Raw genomic sequence first — 19,653 nt, 5'->3', positions numbered from 1 at the left:
AGCTTTGTGCAACTGTTTGTACTTGTCTGATATTTCCTCCCCTATTTTTCTTAATTTTTAAATGCATTTTTAATTGATCTAAACTACTCAGCAAGGTCAGTGACCATTGCAGCCCCTAATCTGTTAGAGCTGAATCCTGGACAGTGTTGAGAAAGAGGGTTAATTTCATTATTATACTTCATCCACCGTGTTAGAAAAGCAAGGCCTCGTACCAGTTTAGTTGAACTGTGTGGCTGGCAGCCAAATCCAGTCCCTATATTCTGTATTTTTACTTTAGGCCTTCTAGTCTGTTGATGTAAGCTTTCATGGCATCTTCCTTGGAAGTCCCTTTTAGCTCATTTCAAGCATCCCACTTGGCCTTGCCTTTGAGGTCCAGCATCCCAGGCCGTTTTGTCTTTCTGTCACCCTCAGTTGCTTGTTTGTAGTGGCTGTAGATGAACAAGCATCTTATTGTCTGCTGGCTTGGTCTTGAGGTGCTTTAACATCCTCAGCAGCTTTGTCTAACTCAGCCTGAGACATGCCGGTGGGGTCGGTTGCAAGGATTCTAGGGAGCTCACGGAGCTGGCGATGAGCAGGAAGCAGTGTCCCGTTTTTCTTGATGTTATTTTAGTGGCTAAAGTGTATATTGTTTGTGTATCAAAGTTTTACTGCTTGACTAATTCCTTTCAGTTCAGATATATCTTCTGAGCTGGGTATATTCTATTTGAGGAGAAAATAGTGTAGTGGAGCTTTCTTGGGTAGCTTTCACAAATGTATTGTGCACGTTTTCATAACTTTTGGAAACTTTTGGAACAGGCCCACAGAAGACGTGGGAGCAAATGTGGTGTGGAGAACAAATGCCTCAATATGTTTGGTCAGTTCTGCTGCCTAATTGGAGCCTGCAGCTCGTGCCCTGTGTATGATAAAACATGTATGGAAAGGTTGGACAGGAGACACCAATCTCTGCATTTCCTTCCCCAGATAATGAATATTCACCTTTCTTAAGTGGAGTTGATTATCTAGTTGGGCTTTTTGTGATTTAATGAGACATGTTTTAAAATTTAAAAAAGTTAGATATGATGAGCACTTAGTATTTATTGAAATAAAAATCTCTTGGCAGTATATTGCAGTAGGAAAGAATATGAGAACCAGCAAATAAAGGGTAAAATACATGACAGTCTCGTGTTACATAAAGAACTCTGCTGTGCATGCTGTTGGGGAACAGACGTGTATAGTGTAATACTTGTATTACAGGCAAACCTGTGTATAGTTAAATTGACTTGTATATATGAGTTTGTGTTGGATTTTGTACTTACTTCTGCCCGTCCTTTGTCGATTACTTTAGGATTGGCTACTAATGAGACAGTCTGTGATTGTTGTGCTAGTTACCTTAGGCAGTATTACTGGAAAAAATTTGTAGCACATTGATGTTCCTCTAGCACCCTCTGCTGGATATAATAAATAATTCACCAGACTAGAAGATTAAAAAATATATTTAATTAGCAGGGCTGCTTTAATTTAATAATATCTATCAACAGATCCCATTCTTGGAGTGGCTTTGTTTAAAGATTTGAAGATTTTTTTGCTTTCCTTACTGATGAATTGATGGTTTTACTACTAATAAACAATTTTTAAACTTGTTTTCTTCTGGTTATTTCATTCAGAGTAGGAAAGTATGAAAATAAAGATGTGATCTTTGATTTATTATTTCAACCCGTTTCATTTTGGTGTAGACAGGAAAAACAGCCTCTTCTTGACTTGGAGTGAAAATAAGGTAACTACTTAATTAATATGACATAACATATACATAAAGAATGAACAGAAGACTAATTGTTGATTCTTTTATCGTGGAATCACTGAATATTCCATATTTTAATAAAAAATAAGACTACTATTTTGATAGAGAAACTTATGCATATGCTTTTTGAAATCTAAGAAGTATATATATGCATTGTTAGACTGGTTTTTTCCCTCTGCCTTCCCTTTAATTATTAGTCTTTTCTTGTTCTCTTCCTTTATTCTCAACATCTATGGGCTGTTTTCTTGTGACTGGTTAGACTTCTTCTAACTTACAGAACCTAAAACGAGCATACTGAATAGTGAGAAAGTCAACTGTAATTCTTTAAGGACAAGAACTTTGTCTTGTGGTGGTTATGTATCTCTGTATATACTGGTATAAACCAGTACTCATTTCTTACTTAGTCACTGACTGCTTGCTAAGTTTGTGGATTACCCCATTTTTATTTATGCCCTTTCTTGTAATCCATCACCATCTCTGTAAACAAAAATAAATGGTGGGAGAAAAGCAAAAAAATCAGATTAATCAGGTTGAGCATTTAAAAAGAACTTCAGCCTAGGCTAAATAATAGAGTGTTTATAATGAATAGAACATTATTTCTTGCCCAAATTTTTTCTAGGAAAGGCAATCACATTAGTAATGCCTTTTCCATCACTATTGAACTATCTGTATTTGACAGGAGGTAGGACTGGCTTTTCTTTGCTACTGTCATCCGGAGACAGGTGCAGCTGGGCATTCCCATAGGCTGGCCCCTTACAGGCTTTTGGTCATGACCAGTTCCGTTTTTGGGACTAGGAATCCAGAGCTTCCTTCCCAGGGTTACATTTTCTCAACAGAATGCCAATAAAAAATAAAGCTCTTCACTTCTGCTTCTGGCTAGATGCTTGCTCATGCCTGAAAAATTGATGAATTAGACTTCATCGTAATGAAAACTTTTGCTTTGTGAAAGACAATGTTAAGACAACGTAAAGACAAGCTATAGACTGGGAGTAAATGTTTACAAATCATACATCCAATGAATGACTTGTCTCCGGATTAGAAAATGAACTCTCAAAACTCAATAATAAGAAATCAGATTACCCAATTAAAAGATGGGGAAGAGAGTTGAGCAGAGACTTTACCAAAGAAGATATACAGGTGGCAGATTCACACATAACACGCTCAATGTCATTAATCATTGGGAAATGCAAATTAAAATGAGATACCATTACATGCCTATTTGAATGTCTAACCCTGCCCCCCCCCAAACACACACACACACACACCCAAAAGACACAAAAAATGACCATGTCAATATTGGTGAGGATGTTTAAAATTGGAAACAATTTGAAAAACAGTTTGGCCATTTCTATGCAACCACATGGATGAATCTCAAAATAATTATGCTGGGAGAAGGAAGTGTAATAAAAAGTACACACTGTATGATTCAATTAATGTAAAATTCCAGAAAGTATAAACTGACCTATAGTGACAGAAAGGCGGATCAGCAGTTACTTCAGGATAGGAATGGGATGGTGAGGGCTGGATGAAGGAATTACTGAGGAGCACAAGTAATCTTCAAGGGGTAATGGAAATATCTCCTGTCTTGATTATGGCAATGATTTATACACTTTTAATGTGTAGTTTATTATATGTAAATTATACCTTAATAAAAAGGAAAAAAAAACAAAGCTTTGGAGCATTCTTCCTGAGCATGATTTTTACATGATTTTTTAACACGACTTCCACTCTCCTGCCAAGTAAAGAAAAGAGGCCATGGTAATCTAAAGTGTTAATTACAGTCTAGACTGTACTCATCCATATCCACTTTAAATACCGATGTTTATTTAAAACAAACTTTTAATTTGTTTCCAGGCGACTACTCTAAGAGTGAGGAAATTAGAAGAAAATATTGAAGCAGAAAGAGCAGCACATTTGGAATCAAAATTTAATTCTGAAATTATTCAGGTAAAATGTAAACAAATTTTTTGTATGGATTTCACTAAGCCGGGAAAAACAACATTATGTTCAGAGAACCAAGCTGTGTATTCAGAATGGGTAGCATATTGTTAAGATACTCATTATAGTTACTGTAAGGATATAGTTGAGGATAGTCTTGACTGCATTAGAGAAGGAGTTTGCACAGTTCACCCCACAGGCCAGATTTCACTGCCTGTTCTTGTGAATTTTTATCTTGTCCACTTTTATGCTCCAGTGGCAAAGTGGAGTAGTTGCAACAGACATGGCCTGCAAAATCCAAAATATTTATTATCTGACCCAGAAAGATTTGGTGATCAGAGTGTTCTTTTTATCAACAGCCATGGGATGAATTTATTTTTGAAAACATTAAGAAAATATGCACCTTTATTTTTTGAATGTATATCTGTGGAAATAGCCTATCAGTGTATTAAAAACTGAAGGCATAAAAAAGCAAAGGAGCTTCTTTTGGGAATTACATTCCATCACCAGAAATACTATGTAGATATAGATATATAGGTAGGTGAATAGATGGAAATATGAAATACTAAAATACTATGGGAACATAATAAAGAGAAGGTTAAACCTGAGAGGGGAATTAAATGAAGGCGTCCTAAGAAAGGTGCCCTTTTCCCTTTCTCAGAGAATGAGAAGGAATTTCTAAGTGAAGCAATGCATTTTAACTGGGCATTAGCAAATTGCTGCCCATGGGCCAAGTCTGACCCACAAATGCAGCTATGCTGTAAAGTTTTATGTAAAGTTCCACGAGTCTAAAGTTTCTTAATTTAATTTGGATTTTTTAAAGACTTAGACTTTTTCCCTACGTTAAATTTTTATTACTAGAATTTGTAGTTTCATCTTATTGTTTGAATACGTCTTCACATGAGATGCAACTAAATTTGTAAGAATTTTTTTAAACTTTTATCATTAATGAAATGACCCTTTAACCTGCAAAATTCAAAGATGCAAGTATTTGAGTGTGTCTGTATATTAAGCAAACTTGTGTAAGGTAAGCTTTTTCTTTTTTAAAAATTATTGGGTCACCCAGAATGCTAACAATAAACAATAAAGCTGAAACTTTAATTTCATGAAAGGAGTATAATACAAAATTAAATTTCTCATTTTATCTGAAATATAGCAGACTATATACTATGATCTGGACTTTGCTCTTTTCAGTATATATTAATACTACATAGAGAACTTCCTTTTTAGAAGTTGTTTTGCTCCCTTCTTACAGCTGCGTATTCTTTTATGGGAATGCACTTTATTCTATTGTTGGTGTAGATAGGGAATATAGTTTTTAAAATGTTATAATTATGTAAAATTTCAAGTATATGCAAAAAGAGAGAGTAGAGTGAGCAGAACCCCCCATGCACCCGTCACTTAGCTTTAGGATGTACCTTAGGCCAGTCGTGTTTTTACTCTCCCCACTCCTCCACCTTTAGATTATTTGAAGCAAGTCCCAGATACCATGTTACCATACCCATAAGCATTTCAGTCAAATAGTACTACTTGATAATAAAAATTTTACTTTCCACAGTAAGAAATCTCCAGGAATAAGATGTGTTAACTTCCCTAGGTTTACAAAGACGTAATGTTGTTTCTCACAAGAGGGGAAAAATACTTCCCTTTAGTTTTAAAAACCCAATAATTTATTATGTTTTATAAAAGAAGTGTCCAAATGAATTAGGAGCGCACAATTAGGCACTTGAGTGGGACAGGTTATATCCTTTCAGCCTGTCCTTTTCCTTGGCACAGTTAACATTCTTCCCCTCTTCCTTCCATTAAACATGTTGAGAAAGGGAATAAACTGTCTTGTTTATTTCCCTTTTTAAACCAAAGCAGAAAGAAAGAAGTGTTTGGATGAATGATAACCTGCTGTTGATAAAGTATTCCACTCAACTTGAGATTGATGCTACTAGCATTTCCTTGCTTGCTTTAATTACTTCTCTGTCACCTGGTAGTTGCGGATTCGAGACCTTGAAGGAGCTTTGCAGGTAGAAAAGGCCAGCCAGGCAGAAGCTGTTGCTGATTTGGAAATGATCAAGAATGAATTCAAAGAAGTTGAAAGTGCATATGAGCGAGAAAAGCATAATGCACAAGAGAGCTTTGCAAAACTGAGTTTGTAAGTGTCTTACTGTAAAATTCTCTAAATTAATATCAAGTTTTTGAAACCTATATAAGTGTGAATGTGTAGTATTTTAGGTATAGCTCCCATTAATATCAGTGGTAGACTGGGGATAAAGGACTTCATAAGCTATAACTATACTTCCCTGTACAGGTAAATATGGAAATGCTCTTTTGGATTTTTAAGTATCATGGCTGTTCCAAGTAGTCTCAGAAATGCGGTTCTTATGCTAGAAAGTAAGTGTATTAGTGTATTTTATATCATATCTGCTGATGTAATACAGGATCTTTAAAGACCTTGATTTCTAGGCCACCTAAATTGTTCTGTGGAGATGATAATGCTTGAGATCTTCTCAAACTGCAGAAATAATAGTAGGAGTAATACTGCTACTAGTGGCTAAAATGCGTGTGGCTCACTTCATGCCTAGCATTGCGTGGTTTCCTTTAATTTATATAACACCTTATGAGGTAGCTACTCTCTTTACCTCCATCTTACAGATGTGGAAATTGAGGCTTAATGAGCTAAGACACTAGTAAGTGGCCGACCATGACCTTTCTGACTCCTACTAATTTTAACGTTTTTCAATCCAAAAGCCTTTTATCTGGAATGTTCTGTGGGATACTTTAAGAAGTTTATAGTTTTAAATATGTTCCCCCCAAAAGTCAATAGTAAACATTTAAAATCATTTTTCTCTATTTCCGCACCATTGGTATGGGCATGATAATAGGTTGGCAAGTAGAGTTATGTATTTATTTTTAATGTTTGTTTCTATTTATGACAAATAGTTCATAGTTTTCCATTTACGGTAGTAATATAAAGATTGCTTTTATAATACTTTGTTTAACTTAAGTGAGTTAAAGAAAAGTATTATTTAAATAGTAATTGTTATGAGTGTGGCAAAAATCATAAAGATGGCACTTGAAAGACAGTTTGAAAAAATTTGAAACTCACTCGGCTGGCGTGGGTCAGAGGTTGAGCATCGACCTATGATCCGGGCAGTAGGGGTTCGATTCCCAGTCAGGGCACGTGCGGGGGTTGCGGGCTCGATCCCCAGCAGGGGGCGTGCAGGAGGCAGCCGATCAATGACTCTCATCATTGATGTTTCTCTCTCTCTCTCTTCCTTCCTCTCTCTGAAGGCAATAAAGACATATTTAAAAAAGGAAAAAGAACAAAAACATGTAAAACTCTTTCACTGTGATTACCTTTATTAATAATGCTTGTAATATTTTCAACCAGCAGTTCTTAATTGAATTGTTTTGCCTCCTCTAGGATGACTGAAGTGACTTTCTGTGACTGTTATTCTAAGGACTTCTCTTCCTTTATTTCCTTTGAACCATTGCTTGAATCTGCACATTTATATATGTGTGTGTTTGAAGGGTCTTTGTGCAGAATGTAGAGCAGGCTGCTTTACTGTTGCTTTGATTAGGACCTGCAAGTGAAACTGTTAGAAGTCAGGTTGGACTCCTCGCAATAAAAGCTTTCCAACAATGAAAGGCTTCTTTGGGGTACTAGTGAGCCTTGGAAAGTTCAGAACAGAGGGTGGATGATTCTCTGTGATGGATACTGAGGAAGAACCAAGTCCTGCAAAGGCTGGACTGGAGAAATTTTAAGATACCCACTAACAACCTAAGTACTTTTCTATTGAACCCCAAAGCAGTTTTTTTCCAAGGCAATTTTTTTCCTTAAGTTTGTTTTGCTATTATTTGTGTCTTGGTGCTTGAACAATTTTACTCAAATTATGTATTCTAATAAGCACCAACTAACAATTCTAAATATTAGTTACATGGTTTAACTAAGCACCAGCTAACAATCCTAAATGTTTCAACAAAATGTTCTTTGTTCTTCATCCACATAACTGCAATAGTAATAAAAGTTGATAATTATAAACAATAAAAATTAAATAATAATTAAACCCCACTGCTTATCAGTAGTGACTTCTCTTCCCCGACCCATCTTCCTTTTCCTTGTTTGAGATACGACAGCCGCTTCCATTCCAGTTATCTGTGGTATCAGAAAGAATGATATGACCTGAGAGACCATTGGACAAGTTATTTCACTTTCTAGTTGTACTTCTGACTCTTCTTTAGACAATTTTAAAAAAAATATTTGAAAACCTTTTAGAGACACAAATCCTCAAGTATTAAGTTTTCTAAGTAGTTGTAAGATTTGGATAATGTACTCCAAAAGAAGACTTGGTAGATTTTAGGTCTTTAGGGTAAGTCATACCTTTAAAATTTACAATTTTGAGAGTGGGAAGTTTTGGGATAGGACATTGTTTTACCTGGTTGATAGAACCGATTTAGCAGTTGAGGATGATGAGGCTATAGAGAAAATGTGGTTAAGATTCTTAAGCTTCTGTTTCCTTCCAGGTAGATCTAGGCAGAATCTCATTAAAAATCAGGAGAAAAGCCTGGCCAGCGTGGCTCAGTGGTCGAACGTTGACCTGTGAACCAGGAGGTCACAATTCAATTCCCGGTCAAGGCACATGCCCAGGTTGTGGGCTCAATCCCCAGTAGGGGGCGTGCAGGAGGCAGCTGATCAATGACTGTTATCATTGATGTTTCTGTTTCTCTCTCCCTCTCCCTTCTTCTCTTTGAAATCAATAAAATATTTTTAAAAAATCAGGAGAAAAAAGCAATTGTGTGTATTTTAGAGCTATAATTTTGGTCAACATTTTTGTAACAGTGAATATCCCTGCATGAAATTGTTTTAGATGGAATGTATACCTATATATTAGTTGGAATATATATATATTTAAAGAACTTAGCTAAGAAATTGATAATAGGCTGTTTTAACAATTACATATTATATACATGATTTTAGATAGAATATATATATTCTTTTAAAAATGTTTTTATTGATCTTAGAGAGAGGAATGGAGAGGGGGGAGAGAGAGAGAAACATCGATGTGAGAGAGAAACATTGATTGGTTGCCTCCCAAATGCATCCTGAACGGGATTACAACTGGCAACCTTTGGATGATGCTCAACCAACTGAGCCACACTAGCCAGGACTATATTCTATATTTCTGTAATAAAATTTTCTTATAATTTTTTCCATCTAGGACCCACAGTATGAAACTAAGCCTTTTCAAGAAGTTTATTTTAGAATTTTTAATATGTCAAATCTTTATTAACTGTGGTAACTTATTACTGGACAATGGTAAGAAGAAGATCATTGTAATCCTTAAATCTAGTTTAAATTTAAATTCAATTTAAAACAACACTAGTGAAAGATATGATACTGAGTGGACTAAATCTAAATTTGCTTATTTCATTACACTCAAGTTAGGAACTTTAAATTTTTTTCTAAATATATCACTCAAAAATATAAAAATAACAAAAGTATTATAATTCAGTAGCATTATTACCATTTACTTTCTTGGCAAAAGATAGCCCAAAGAGGGCTGTTTGCTAAAACTGGCTGTTACTGCTGTTACATTCTTAGCTGAGCTTTCTTAAAAAAAAAAAAAAAAAAAGAATGGGAATTCGGTAGGGAAGAAGGTATCTTTCCTACTTCCATCTTCTATTTTTCTGTCATTTCTTGCCTAAATTCTCCCTCTTTCAAGTCCTGACTCTTCTCTGCTGGAGTTCCAAGAGACAGCGCTCCCATTAGTCTTCATTACACTCCTGCCCTGCTCATTCCCCGTGGTGGGGCTGTTGGCAGAAGCATAGGAACCAACTTCTTTGGGTTGTGCATGAGATTTGTGAGAGCAAGTAGATGGTTCCCATTTCAGTGGACTTGGTTTGGATTTTATTTATAAAGTAGCACCAAATAACAGTTGCATTTAGTTTTATATTTGCTAACAATTTTTAATTAAAATTTTGATTTTTAACAAATTAACACTTGTACATAGTCTAAAAAGCAAAATAGTATAATACTATTAAGTTCACAAAAAATACCAGTTTTCGGCACATGGCTCTCTACTACCAGTTTCCACTTGCTTGAGGCAATCACTTTTTTTTAACTTTATTTTTATTGTTGACACTATTACCGATGTCCCTATCCCCCCAACCCTCTTGGCCCACCTCCACCCAGCCCTGCCCCCCCTTCCCTCAGGCCATCACCTCACTGTTGTCTCTGTCTATGGGTTATGCATATATATATATATATTCTTTGGCTAATCTCTTCTTTCATCTAACCTTCCCCACCCCCTCCCTTATGACAGCTGTCAATCTGTTCCATGTATCCATACCTCTGGTTCTATTTTATTTGTCAGTTTATTTTGTTCATTAGATTTCACATATAAGTGAAATCATGTGGTATTTGTTTTTCTCTGACTGGCTTATTTCATTTAGCATAATACTCTCCAAGTCCATCCATGCTGTCCCAAAAGGTAAGAGTTCCTTCTTTTTTATGACCATGTAGTATTCCATTGTGTAAATGTACCACAACTTTTTTATCTACTCATCTGCTGATGGGCACTTGGGTTATTTCCAGATCTTGGCTATTGTAAATAACGCTACAGTGAACATAGGGGTGCATATATTCTTTCTGATTAGTGTTTCAGGATTCTTAGGATATATTCCCAGAAGTGGAATTGCTGGGTCAAAAGGCAGTTCCATTTTTAAATTTTTGAGGAAGCTCCATACTGCTTTCTACAGTGGCTGCACCAGTCTGCATTCCCACCAATAATGCACTAGGGTTCCCCTTTTCTCCACATCCTTGCCAACACTGTTGGTTGTTAATTTTTTGATGGCAGCCGTTCTGGTAGGTGTGAGGTGATACTTCATTGTGGTTTTAACTTGCATCTCTTTGATGATTAGTGACATTGAACATCTTTTCATATGTCTATTGGTCATCTGTATGTCCTCTTTGGAGAAGTGTCTATTCAGGTCTTTTGCCCACTTCTTAATTGGAGTGTTTGTCTTCCTGGTGTTGAGTTGTATAAGTTCTTTTAATATTTTGGAAATTAACCCTTTATCATATGTGTCATTGTTAAACATGTTCTCCTATTCAGTGGGTTTTCTTTTCATTTTGTTGATAGTTTCTTTTGCTGTGCAGAAGCTTTTTAGTTTTATATAGTCTCATTTAAAAATTTTTTTCTTTGTTTCTTTTGCCCTAGGAGATATATTGGCAAAAAAACCAATCACTTTTAATTCTTATTGATGTTTCTTCTAATATTTAACTTTTTATTTCTAAATAACATTCATAGTCTGCCATTTTTCTATTTCCACCGTTAGATTTTATTTATGGGCTTTACTTATTTATCTCCATTGTACCCTTCTTCCACATAGCACACGCTTATTTATTCCCTCCTGCCATCCTTTAATATTATTATATTTTTTCTACACATTTTTTGGTAACTCATCTTTATTTTTAATTATTATTATAATAAAATATGTTTTTATTGATTTCAGAGAGAGGAGGGGAGAAGGAGAGAGTTAGAAACATCAATGATGGGAGAGTCGTCATTGATCTGCTGCCTCCTGCACACCCCCTGCTGGGGATCAAGCCCACAGCCCAGGCATATGTCCTGACTGGGTATCAAATCTCTATCTCCTGGATCATAGGTTGGTGCTCAACCACTGAACAACGCTGGCTGGGCATAATTACTATTATTTTTTAATCCTCACCCTAGGATATGTTTTTATTGATTTTAGAGAGGAAGGGAGAAGGAAAGAGAAAGAGAAACATCGATGTGAGAGAGGAACATCCATTAATTGCCTCCTGTGTGCTCCCCAGCTGGCGATTGAACCTGTAACCTGGGTGTGTGCCCTGACCAGTAATTGAATCTTCGACCCTTGGGTGCACAGGATGACATTCTCACCAACTTCGTCACACTGGCCAGGACATATTTATTTATTTATTTTAATCTTTATTGTTGAAAATATTACAGATATACCCCTTTTTACCCCCATTGACCCCCCTCCACCCCGTCAGGCCTTCACTGCACTATTGTCTGTGCCCATGGGTTATGCATATTTGCATATAAGTTAATCTTTATTTTTTTATAGCAGATTTTATTGTATTATATTTGGTATATTGTCTGTTTGTTTATGTTGAGGGCAACTTTGTTTTGTTCATTGCTGTCTCCCAATGCCTAGATTAGTGCCCGGCACATAATTGCTATTAAAGATTTGCTGAATCATGAAATGAATAAATAATTAATAATTGCCTACTTTTAAATTGGATTAGTTTATGTGTACCAATCACTAAGTTATTCTTAAACTCTCTAACAGAACTGAAAATCTCATTATGTTCCCACACCTCAGAAATTCTATCATATTTAAGTTTTCTCTAAGAGACATCCCTCCTGGATGAATTGCTTTTTGGCTCCCTTTTCATAGTCATCTTGTGACTTCCCTTCACCATCACCTTTGGGATTCCCTGTCCTTTTCTTCTATATTGGATCAATTGTTTGCTGATTTTATGCCTTCTTCCTTGTTTGATTTACTCCCTTGTAAAGTAGCTTCTTGAGAAATTACACATTAGAGGAAAAATTAAAAACTTACATTCTGAAAATATATTTTTTGATCTTTACCTTCTCTCATAGTCCAGATGACTGTTCATTCAGTTTTAGTGTCAAGAAGTCTGAGGTCATTTGGTAGATTACCTACAACAAATTTTAAACCAAAATAATTCGAACCTACTTTTTATCATATGTCCATACAAGGGTATAAATACAGTTTAATGTCAACCCAAGGAAAATTTCAATAAGAAGACAAGTCCTTCGGAAAGAAATTCATGTGTTCTCACAGAGAATATGAATGCTTTTTGATTATTCTGGCTTTGGATTTTCCATGCTGTCACACCAGTTCCACTTGCGTGGACACTCAGGAGTAAAGCATTGGCTCCATTTCTAATGTTATACTTTAGTTTGAACATTATTTGATAGGACTGTTGTGTCTTGAGGCAGTTTCTGAGCTAATTGAACTGTGGTGTGTGGGTTTTGTTCATCCTGGGGTGGGTGGGTGCAGGGTGGAGGGGGTCAATGGGGGACAAAAAGGAGGACCTCTGTAATACTTTCAACAATAAAAAAAATAAAATATAAATAACCATTGAAGGAATGAATAAAAAAATAGTAGTGAGATCAAATCAACACCAAACATGTCTTGCTTATAAAATTGGGCGTTGTACAAATATCTGCTAACAAAAGGGGGAAGGTATTATTCATTTAGAGTCTTTAATTTAAGAATGGGCAAGCCTTTTTATTTGAAAAAATGAGAGGTGACCTATTAAAGCCTTTTGTCTTGAAAACATGATATATATATAGTACATCTGCCACTTGTCTTAAAAGTGTATAATAGGACTTGATAAAAGCGTATTTGAAAAACTTACTCTGACACTTTAACTTTTCAGATTAGAAAGAGAGTATTTCTCCAAAAACAAGAAACTAAATGAAGAGATTGAGGAACAGAAGAGAGTAATTACAGACCTTTCAAAGAGACTCCAGTATAATGAAAAAAGTTGCAGTGAATTACAGGAAGAACTTGTAATGGTAAGGATAAAAAAACCCTATGGCAGTTATTTTATTGGGTCAATTTTGATGTTTAACAGGTTTTTTTCCCCACATGCCATGAGATAATAGTATGAAAATAATTTTAGTGACATTGATATAAAATTTCAAAATTAGAGATGCTGATGTATGTAACATGTACATAATAAAACCTCTCTTCTTTGGAATTGTTGGGTAAACTAATCGAATTTGTGAAAACACTGAATTATGGAATGCTTTAAAATTTATTCAGTGGTTTTTACTTATCTTTTCATGTATTTTTAGGTGTATAAAGTAATGTTACCTGGGTAGATGGGGGATGAGGGTTTACAATTAAGAGAATTAATGATTTAAAAGATTCCCTTTTGTAATAACTTTGTACCTGATCATTTTGTTTCCATTTCGCGATAAACTAGCTTTCACACCATCACCAAATTTATCTTTCTAAATTATTGATCTTTTCTTGTCACCCTTTATTCAGAACCCATCAATGCCTCCCTGTTGCTTCCAGAATAAAGTCCAGGTTTTTTAATAAGGCCCATTTCTTTGGGCTCTATGTTAACTTTTCCATCTTCTTTTGCCATTGCCTTACTTCAGCCACAGTAGAGTACTTTTGGCTTCCTAAGCACATTATTTATTATCATATCTTCTTGCTTTTGTTCAGGTTGTCTTTTTTTTTTGACCCACATTGACTAAAATGCTCCTTTTTTTTTTCTATTTACAATTCCTGTATAGCCTTTAACACCTCGCTCTGTCCACCTTGCAACCTGTGAAGCTTTCCATGATTCCCTCTTTCCCTACTTCATAATCCATCTAAAGTCAGAATTCTGCACCTTACCCACTTTTTTAAAAATTTTTCTATGAAGAGATATCTATCAAATTAAAAAGCTTAAACCATAGGAAATGGAGATTTTATACTTCTGCATCCTTAAAGTCTCGCTGTTATTTTTGCTTTGAATTCATAATTGTTTTTGACCAAAGAGAAAATCACTTAGGAAGCTTTACCTTTTGTTTTGGAAATGAAACTTTGTTTTAATGACATTTCATGGCCCTATGTACCCGTGTGCCTTTCCCACAGTTATATTTCTTTTGAACATAATAGTTTCAGTATTTTATTGAATATAGATGGGAAACAGCAATTACCCACAGGTAATTTTTCTCTCCCTTTGAGGTAACAGCTTGTTTTTTAGTTTAGGTCATGTTCATGGCCATTATTCAAGTCTTGGTTTTTACTTCCTCGGTTGCATTGCAAGAGAAAATTAAAGCCTCTGTTCTCTATAGGTTTACTAGTGAGATAGAGGTATTATTAATAATATGCAAAGACTTAAGGAAGTTTTGAGACTTAAAAATAACAATTGTATAATGTAGTACATTATAGCTTTTTAGAGCTGGAAGAGGCCTTAGAGATCATCTTGGTCAGGATATACAAGGTATTAATAAGCCAGTTGGAAGTGATAGCTCTCCTGTGTCACGAGATATACTACAAATATAGAACATAATTGTGGAAAAGCCCAAAATATAAACCCAACCGACTTTAATTGTGCTTTTATATTAATGAAATTAATAATTAAAGTTATGACTAGTAAATGAATAGTATATTATTATCTTTAATGTCACAGAATTAATAGAATTTCAACATTGGGCATCTAAGGATTTAACAAAATTAGTTTCATATTCTGTGTTATACAGTATTGAATTTGACTTTAAAAAGTTTTGATTAAAATTGAACTATTAATTTCAAAACCTGTGAATTTAATAATGATTTAATCAAGTACTAAATAAAACTGAATTTGTAGTTTAAGTTGCTCAGTGATCGTGCTTATTAGAGCTCAGAGGCTCAGCAGATCCAGCTGGGTCTTTTAGTCATTACTGTGAGTTTTTATATCTGCTCCTCTTGAAGCTGGGGAGCTATCATTTTCAAATTGGTATTATTAGAACTTGCTTTGTGCTTTCTACAATGAAATTTTTTTAAGTCCATCATTTCTTGAGATTTGTTTTTCTGCCACTCAGTAATATTTAGTTACAGCTCTAGGAGAGACCATATATTGGAAAGGGAATTCTAGTTCTCATGAGGTTTTGCTCAAAGAATATTTTATTCTCTAAAGAACTTGTGATTGAAAATGGTCAAGTATATATATTTTTCCTATACTTTGGGGGCTTGGCTGATTATATAATAATAATGATGGCTAGCATTAGATAGGATTTGGGAAAGTGCTTTGGTTACTATGCTTTGTGGTAAAGTTAATGTTTCTTGATAATATTTTGCTTCAAATAATCTATTAGGTTTGCTTTAGAAGGACATGTTTCAGATTTTACAGGAGGCATTTGAAACTATTGGGCTAAAAACATTCTATTCTGAATCTTACTAAAAAATTGTTGATTCCTTTTTTCACCCAGAATAGTGGTATTTATATATGAGCATTGTTTTTGATAATATAAACATCACTTTCTGTCTCTCCTAATGGTCCTTAAAAATTTAATATTATTAATATTCATAAAATGTGTGTTGTATGTTTGTATTTGTGCATTTAAATGTTTATTATATGGCTGGCTCTCGAAATTTATAATATGAGCATAAAGCTTTTTGAAATTTATTCTTAACATAAATTATTAAGTTTTAAAAATACAAATCTCATTTTTGACCTTTGAAAAAGTAAAATGCTATTGTGTGTGTTTGAGTATGAGAGAGAGAGAAGGGGGTATGTCAAGACCCCCATTCACATTGGAAGGTAGCATCTACTGGAAAACTAGTTGTAAAGCTTCATAAGGGAGGGTGACGTTTCATCATATGAGATATTAGCTATCATTAATATGATCAAGGAAAAACTGCAGGTGGTGATGATTATGAAAACTAACCAGATCAAATTCAGTTCAGCCCAGAAAGTGCTTCTTGCGTTCTTAAAAATGCGCTGGGTATGCAATGGTAGGTACTAAGTGGAAAGTGGGATTAGAAGGTAAGAGCTGTGGAGCAAATGTATGTGATGTTGATTACAGGTTCCAGTGCTGCCCTGTTTTCACTCAGAATTCCTTTGTAATGGCTTAAAATATATTCAAATTAAAAGTTCAAAACTGCCCGGTGGCGTGGCTCAGCGGTTGAGCATCAACCCATGAACCCGGGCACATGTCCAGGTTGCAGGCTTGATTCCCAGTAGGGGGCATGCAGGAGGCACCCGATCAGTGACTCTCTCATCATTGATGTTTCTGTCTCTCTCCTTTCCCTTCCTCTCTCTGAAATCAATAAAAACATTAAAAAAAAAAGTTCAAAAACTTACTAGTGTTAAAAAATGTCCAAAACTGTTTCGAAAGGTCAGCCTGTGTTTAAAATACTGATTTCAAACTGCACAATAAATTCTCACCTACTATTAGCAATTCAAAAAAAAAAATAATAAAATACTGATTTCATTAAAAAACCCCCCAACCCCTTAGTTACTTCTGTGGATGTATATATGGGATTTGTTGAATCAACAATTTAACATTTAACCTAAACGTATTCTTTTCTTAAAATCCTCACCCAAGGATATGTTTATTAATTGTAGACAGAGGAAGGGAGAGAGAGAGAGAAACATCTATGTGAGAAACGTTGATTAGCTGCCTCCGACATGTGCCCCAGCCAGGACGGAAACTGCAGGCTAGGTACGGGCCCTACCTGGGAATCAAAGGTATGCAGGATGATGTATACCTTTGGTGTACAGGACGATTATCCAGCCAATCAAGTCACCCAGCCAGGCACTAAACTTATTCTTTGTCACATGGTAAAACATGTTAATCAAATATTAGAAAGTTAGTATTTTATCTTTGCTTGGCAGTTTGTTTTTAACCCAAGGGTTTTATTTATTTAGGTGAGAGAGTCTGTTTTCATTCTAGAATTTCTTGCTCACCAAAAAGCTATTAAGAGCTTGGCCAGTGTAGCCCCGTGTGTGAGCATCGACCCATGCACCAGGAGGTCACTGGTTCTGTTCCCGGTCAGGGCACGTTCCTGGTGTTTTGGGCTCGATCCCCAACAGAGGGAGTGCAGGAGGCGGCAGATGGATGTTGATATTTTTCTCTAGTGGATGTTTCTATCTCTCACCTCCCTTTCTCTCTCTCAAAAAAAAATCAATAAAAACATATTTTTAAAAAAGCCATTAAGAGTCTAGCCGGGTGGCTCAGTTGGATGGAGTGTCATCCTGTACATCAAAAAGAAGGAAAAAAGAAAAGGTTGTGGTTTGACTATTGGTCAGGGCACACCTAGGTTGCAGGTTTGATCCCCGGTTGGGGCGCATACAGGAGGCAACCAATTGATGTTCTCTCTCTCTCAAATCAATAAACATCGTCAGATGAGGATTAAAAAATATTAAGGGAACTAACAGCTTTGGAACAAAATATAAGTACAATTCACATTAAAAAAACTTACATACTTTTTCTATATGAACGAAGAAAGGAAGTTCCCTTTATAAAACTAAAACAATTTATTAGGAAAAACATTTGTCAACTGTAAAACAACAGTTTTTCTGGTTACTAGTTGTTTCATAAACCTAACTATTAAATATAAGTAAAATTTCTGGTGCCTGTAAAACTCTTAGCCAGATATCTCTGTACAAAATTATAATACTGCTAATTGTAACAGCAGCTTTCAGACATAGTTCATTCTTCTTAGGCCTTGTCATTGATCAAAGTTCCTCTTCATTCTTTGAAAAATTTTACACTGGTCAGTGTTTCCTGGCTAATTTGACATTAAATTTTATTTTTATTTATTTATTTTACAGCACAAACACATTTACTTACTAACCAAAGGGTTGATCCTCATTAAACCAACGCTCAACTAGTTGCATGTCCAATGTTGGTGATAAAGATCACTAACACAGTAGTGGGGGAAAAAAAAAAAGCGTGGAGAGGTTTGCGCCTTGAGCTGAGCTCGTTTGTCCTGGCGGCTGATTCCCGGCCGCAGGATGGTGGCAGTTTTACGCCGCGCTCCACAGCCCCGACCGCAGCCGACGGGTCGCGGCGCACCCGCCGCCGGCTGCCCGCTCCCGTCTTCTGGTCGCGGTGCCGCCTCCCGGCCCGCGCCCGGTGCTCCGCTCGGGCGGCGTTTGCACAGCGGCAGACGGGCCGAGCTGTTCTGCCGTCGGCTGTGGCCTCTGCAAACTCCTCTCCCAGGCTGCATGAGAACCGTGTGGTCTTCAGCGTGCTTTGGGTTTTTGTGGCGAGGCTTTTGCCGTCAGAAGGGCTGACGGCCCGCGCTCCGCACAGCCGCCCCGCACGGCCCCCGCCTGGCCCGCGAAGCGCGTGCTCCCGCCCAGCCCCGTCTCCCGCCGCCCCTGGAGGAGGCCCGAGCCGCGGGGCGGGACCCGCGTTCCATTAGATTTTTAAAAACTGTAATTATGTTGAAGTTTTAGCTCATCTTTTAGGCAGGGGTGAGCCATGACCTTGAAAGTGAAGAATTATTGTTGAACTAGGAACTTATTTGAAACTTTATATTGAGCTGACTCCAAGTATGCAGTTTGTCTGGCCTTCTACATTATTTTCTGTAAATTTTTATCCCTTAATATTGATGAGGGTCTTAGCCTCAGTTGGCATGGCATAATAGGAAGTATATATATTTTGGAGACAAGTTGACCTGGGTTTTAATCCCAGTTCTATCATAATTGTTATGTGACCCCCTGGTGATATTATCCCTCCAAATCTGTTTACTCATTTGTAAATGGTGCTGATAATCTTTACTGTGCAATAATTTTGATGAGCATTAAAGATAAGATACAGTCTTACTGAAATTTAGATTTTCTACAATAGTTAGAGATAAAATTTACATACCATACAATTTAGCTATTTAAACTATACAGTTTAATGGTTTTTAATACATCCATAGAGTTGCACAGCCATCACCACAGTCAGTTTGAGAACACTTTCATGGCTCCTGAAAGAAACCCCCATATCTATTAATAGTCGCTTCTCATTTTCTCCTAACCGCTCCAGCCCTGGGCAACCCTAATCTACTTTCTATCTCTACAGATTTACCTATTCTGGACATGTCATATAAATGGAATCATACACTGTGTCGCCCTTTGTGTCTGGTTTCTTTCACTTAGTTTAATGTTTTTGAAATTCATCCATATTGTATCATTGATCAACACTTCATTTCTTTTATGCCTGAATAATATTCCATTGCATGGATATTCCAACTTTTATTCACCTATCAGTTGATAGACATTGGATTACTTCAACTTTTTTGCTTTTAAAAAATTTTAAATATATTTCTTTATTGATTTCAGAAGGGAAGGGAGAGGGAGAGAGAGATAGAAATATCATTGATGAGTTATTGATTGGCTGCCTCCTGCACGACCCCTACTGGGACTTGAACTACGATCTCCTGGATCA

At 36.1% G+C, this 19,653-nt stretch overlaps 1 protein-coding gene and 1 pseudogene across 1 annotated transcript in view; one reads left to right on the top strand and one right to left on the bottom strand.

Moving 5' to 3' along the window:
* Nucleotides 1-19,653, top strand: part of CCDC171 (coiled-coil domain containing 171) — a 236,209-nt gene that overhangs the window by 50,477 nt on the left and 166,079 nt on the right. Inside the window, exons 8-10 of the mRNA XM_016214453.2 lie at nt 3,632-3,724; nt 5,698-5,858; nt 13,164-13,302. Coding sequence (XP_016069939.2) covers nt 3,632-3,724; nt 5,698-5,858; nt 13,164-13,302 — 393 coding nt within the window. The remainder of the gene's footprint in view (nt 1-3,631; nt 3,725-5,697; nt 5,859-13,163; nt 13,303-19,653) is intronic.
* LOC107538314 (acyl-CoA-binding protein pseudogene) lies at nt 254-519 on the bottom strand (annotated as a pseudogene).

This window comes from Miniopterus natalensis, chromosome 12 (assembly GCF_054644295.1).
Source record: "Miniopterus natalensis isolate mMinNat1 chromosome 12, mMinNat1.hap1, whole genome shotgun sequence".
Classification (NCBI taxonomy): Eukaryota; Metazoa; Chordata; class Mammalia; order Chiroptera; family Miniopteridae; genus Miniopterus; species Miniopterus natalensis.
Note: the sequence above shows the minus strand (reverse complement) of the source record. Positions and strands in the feature narration are given on the sequence as shown.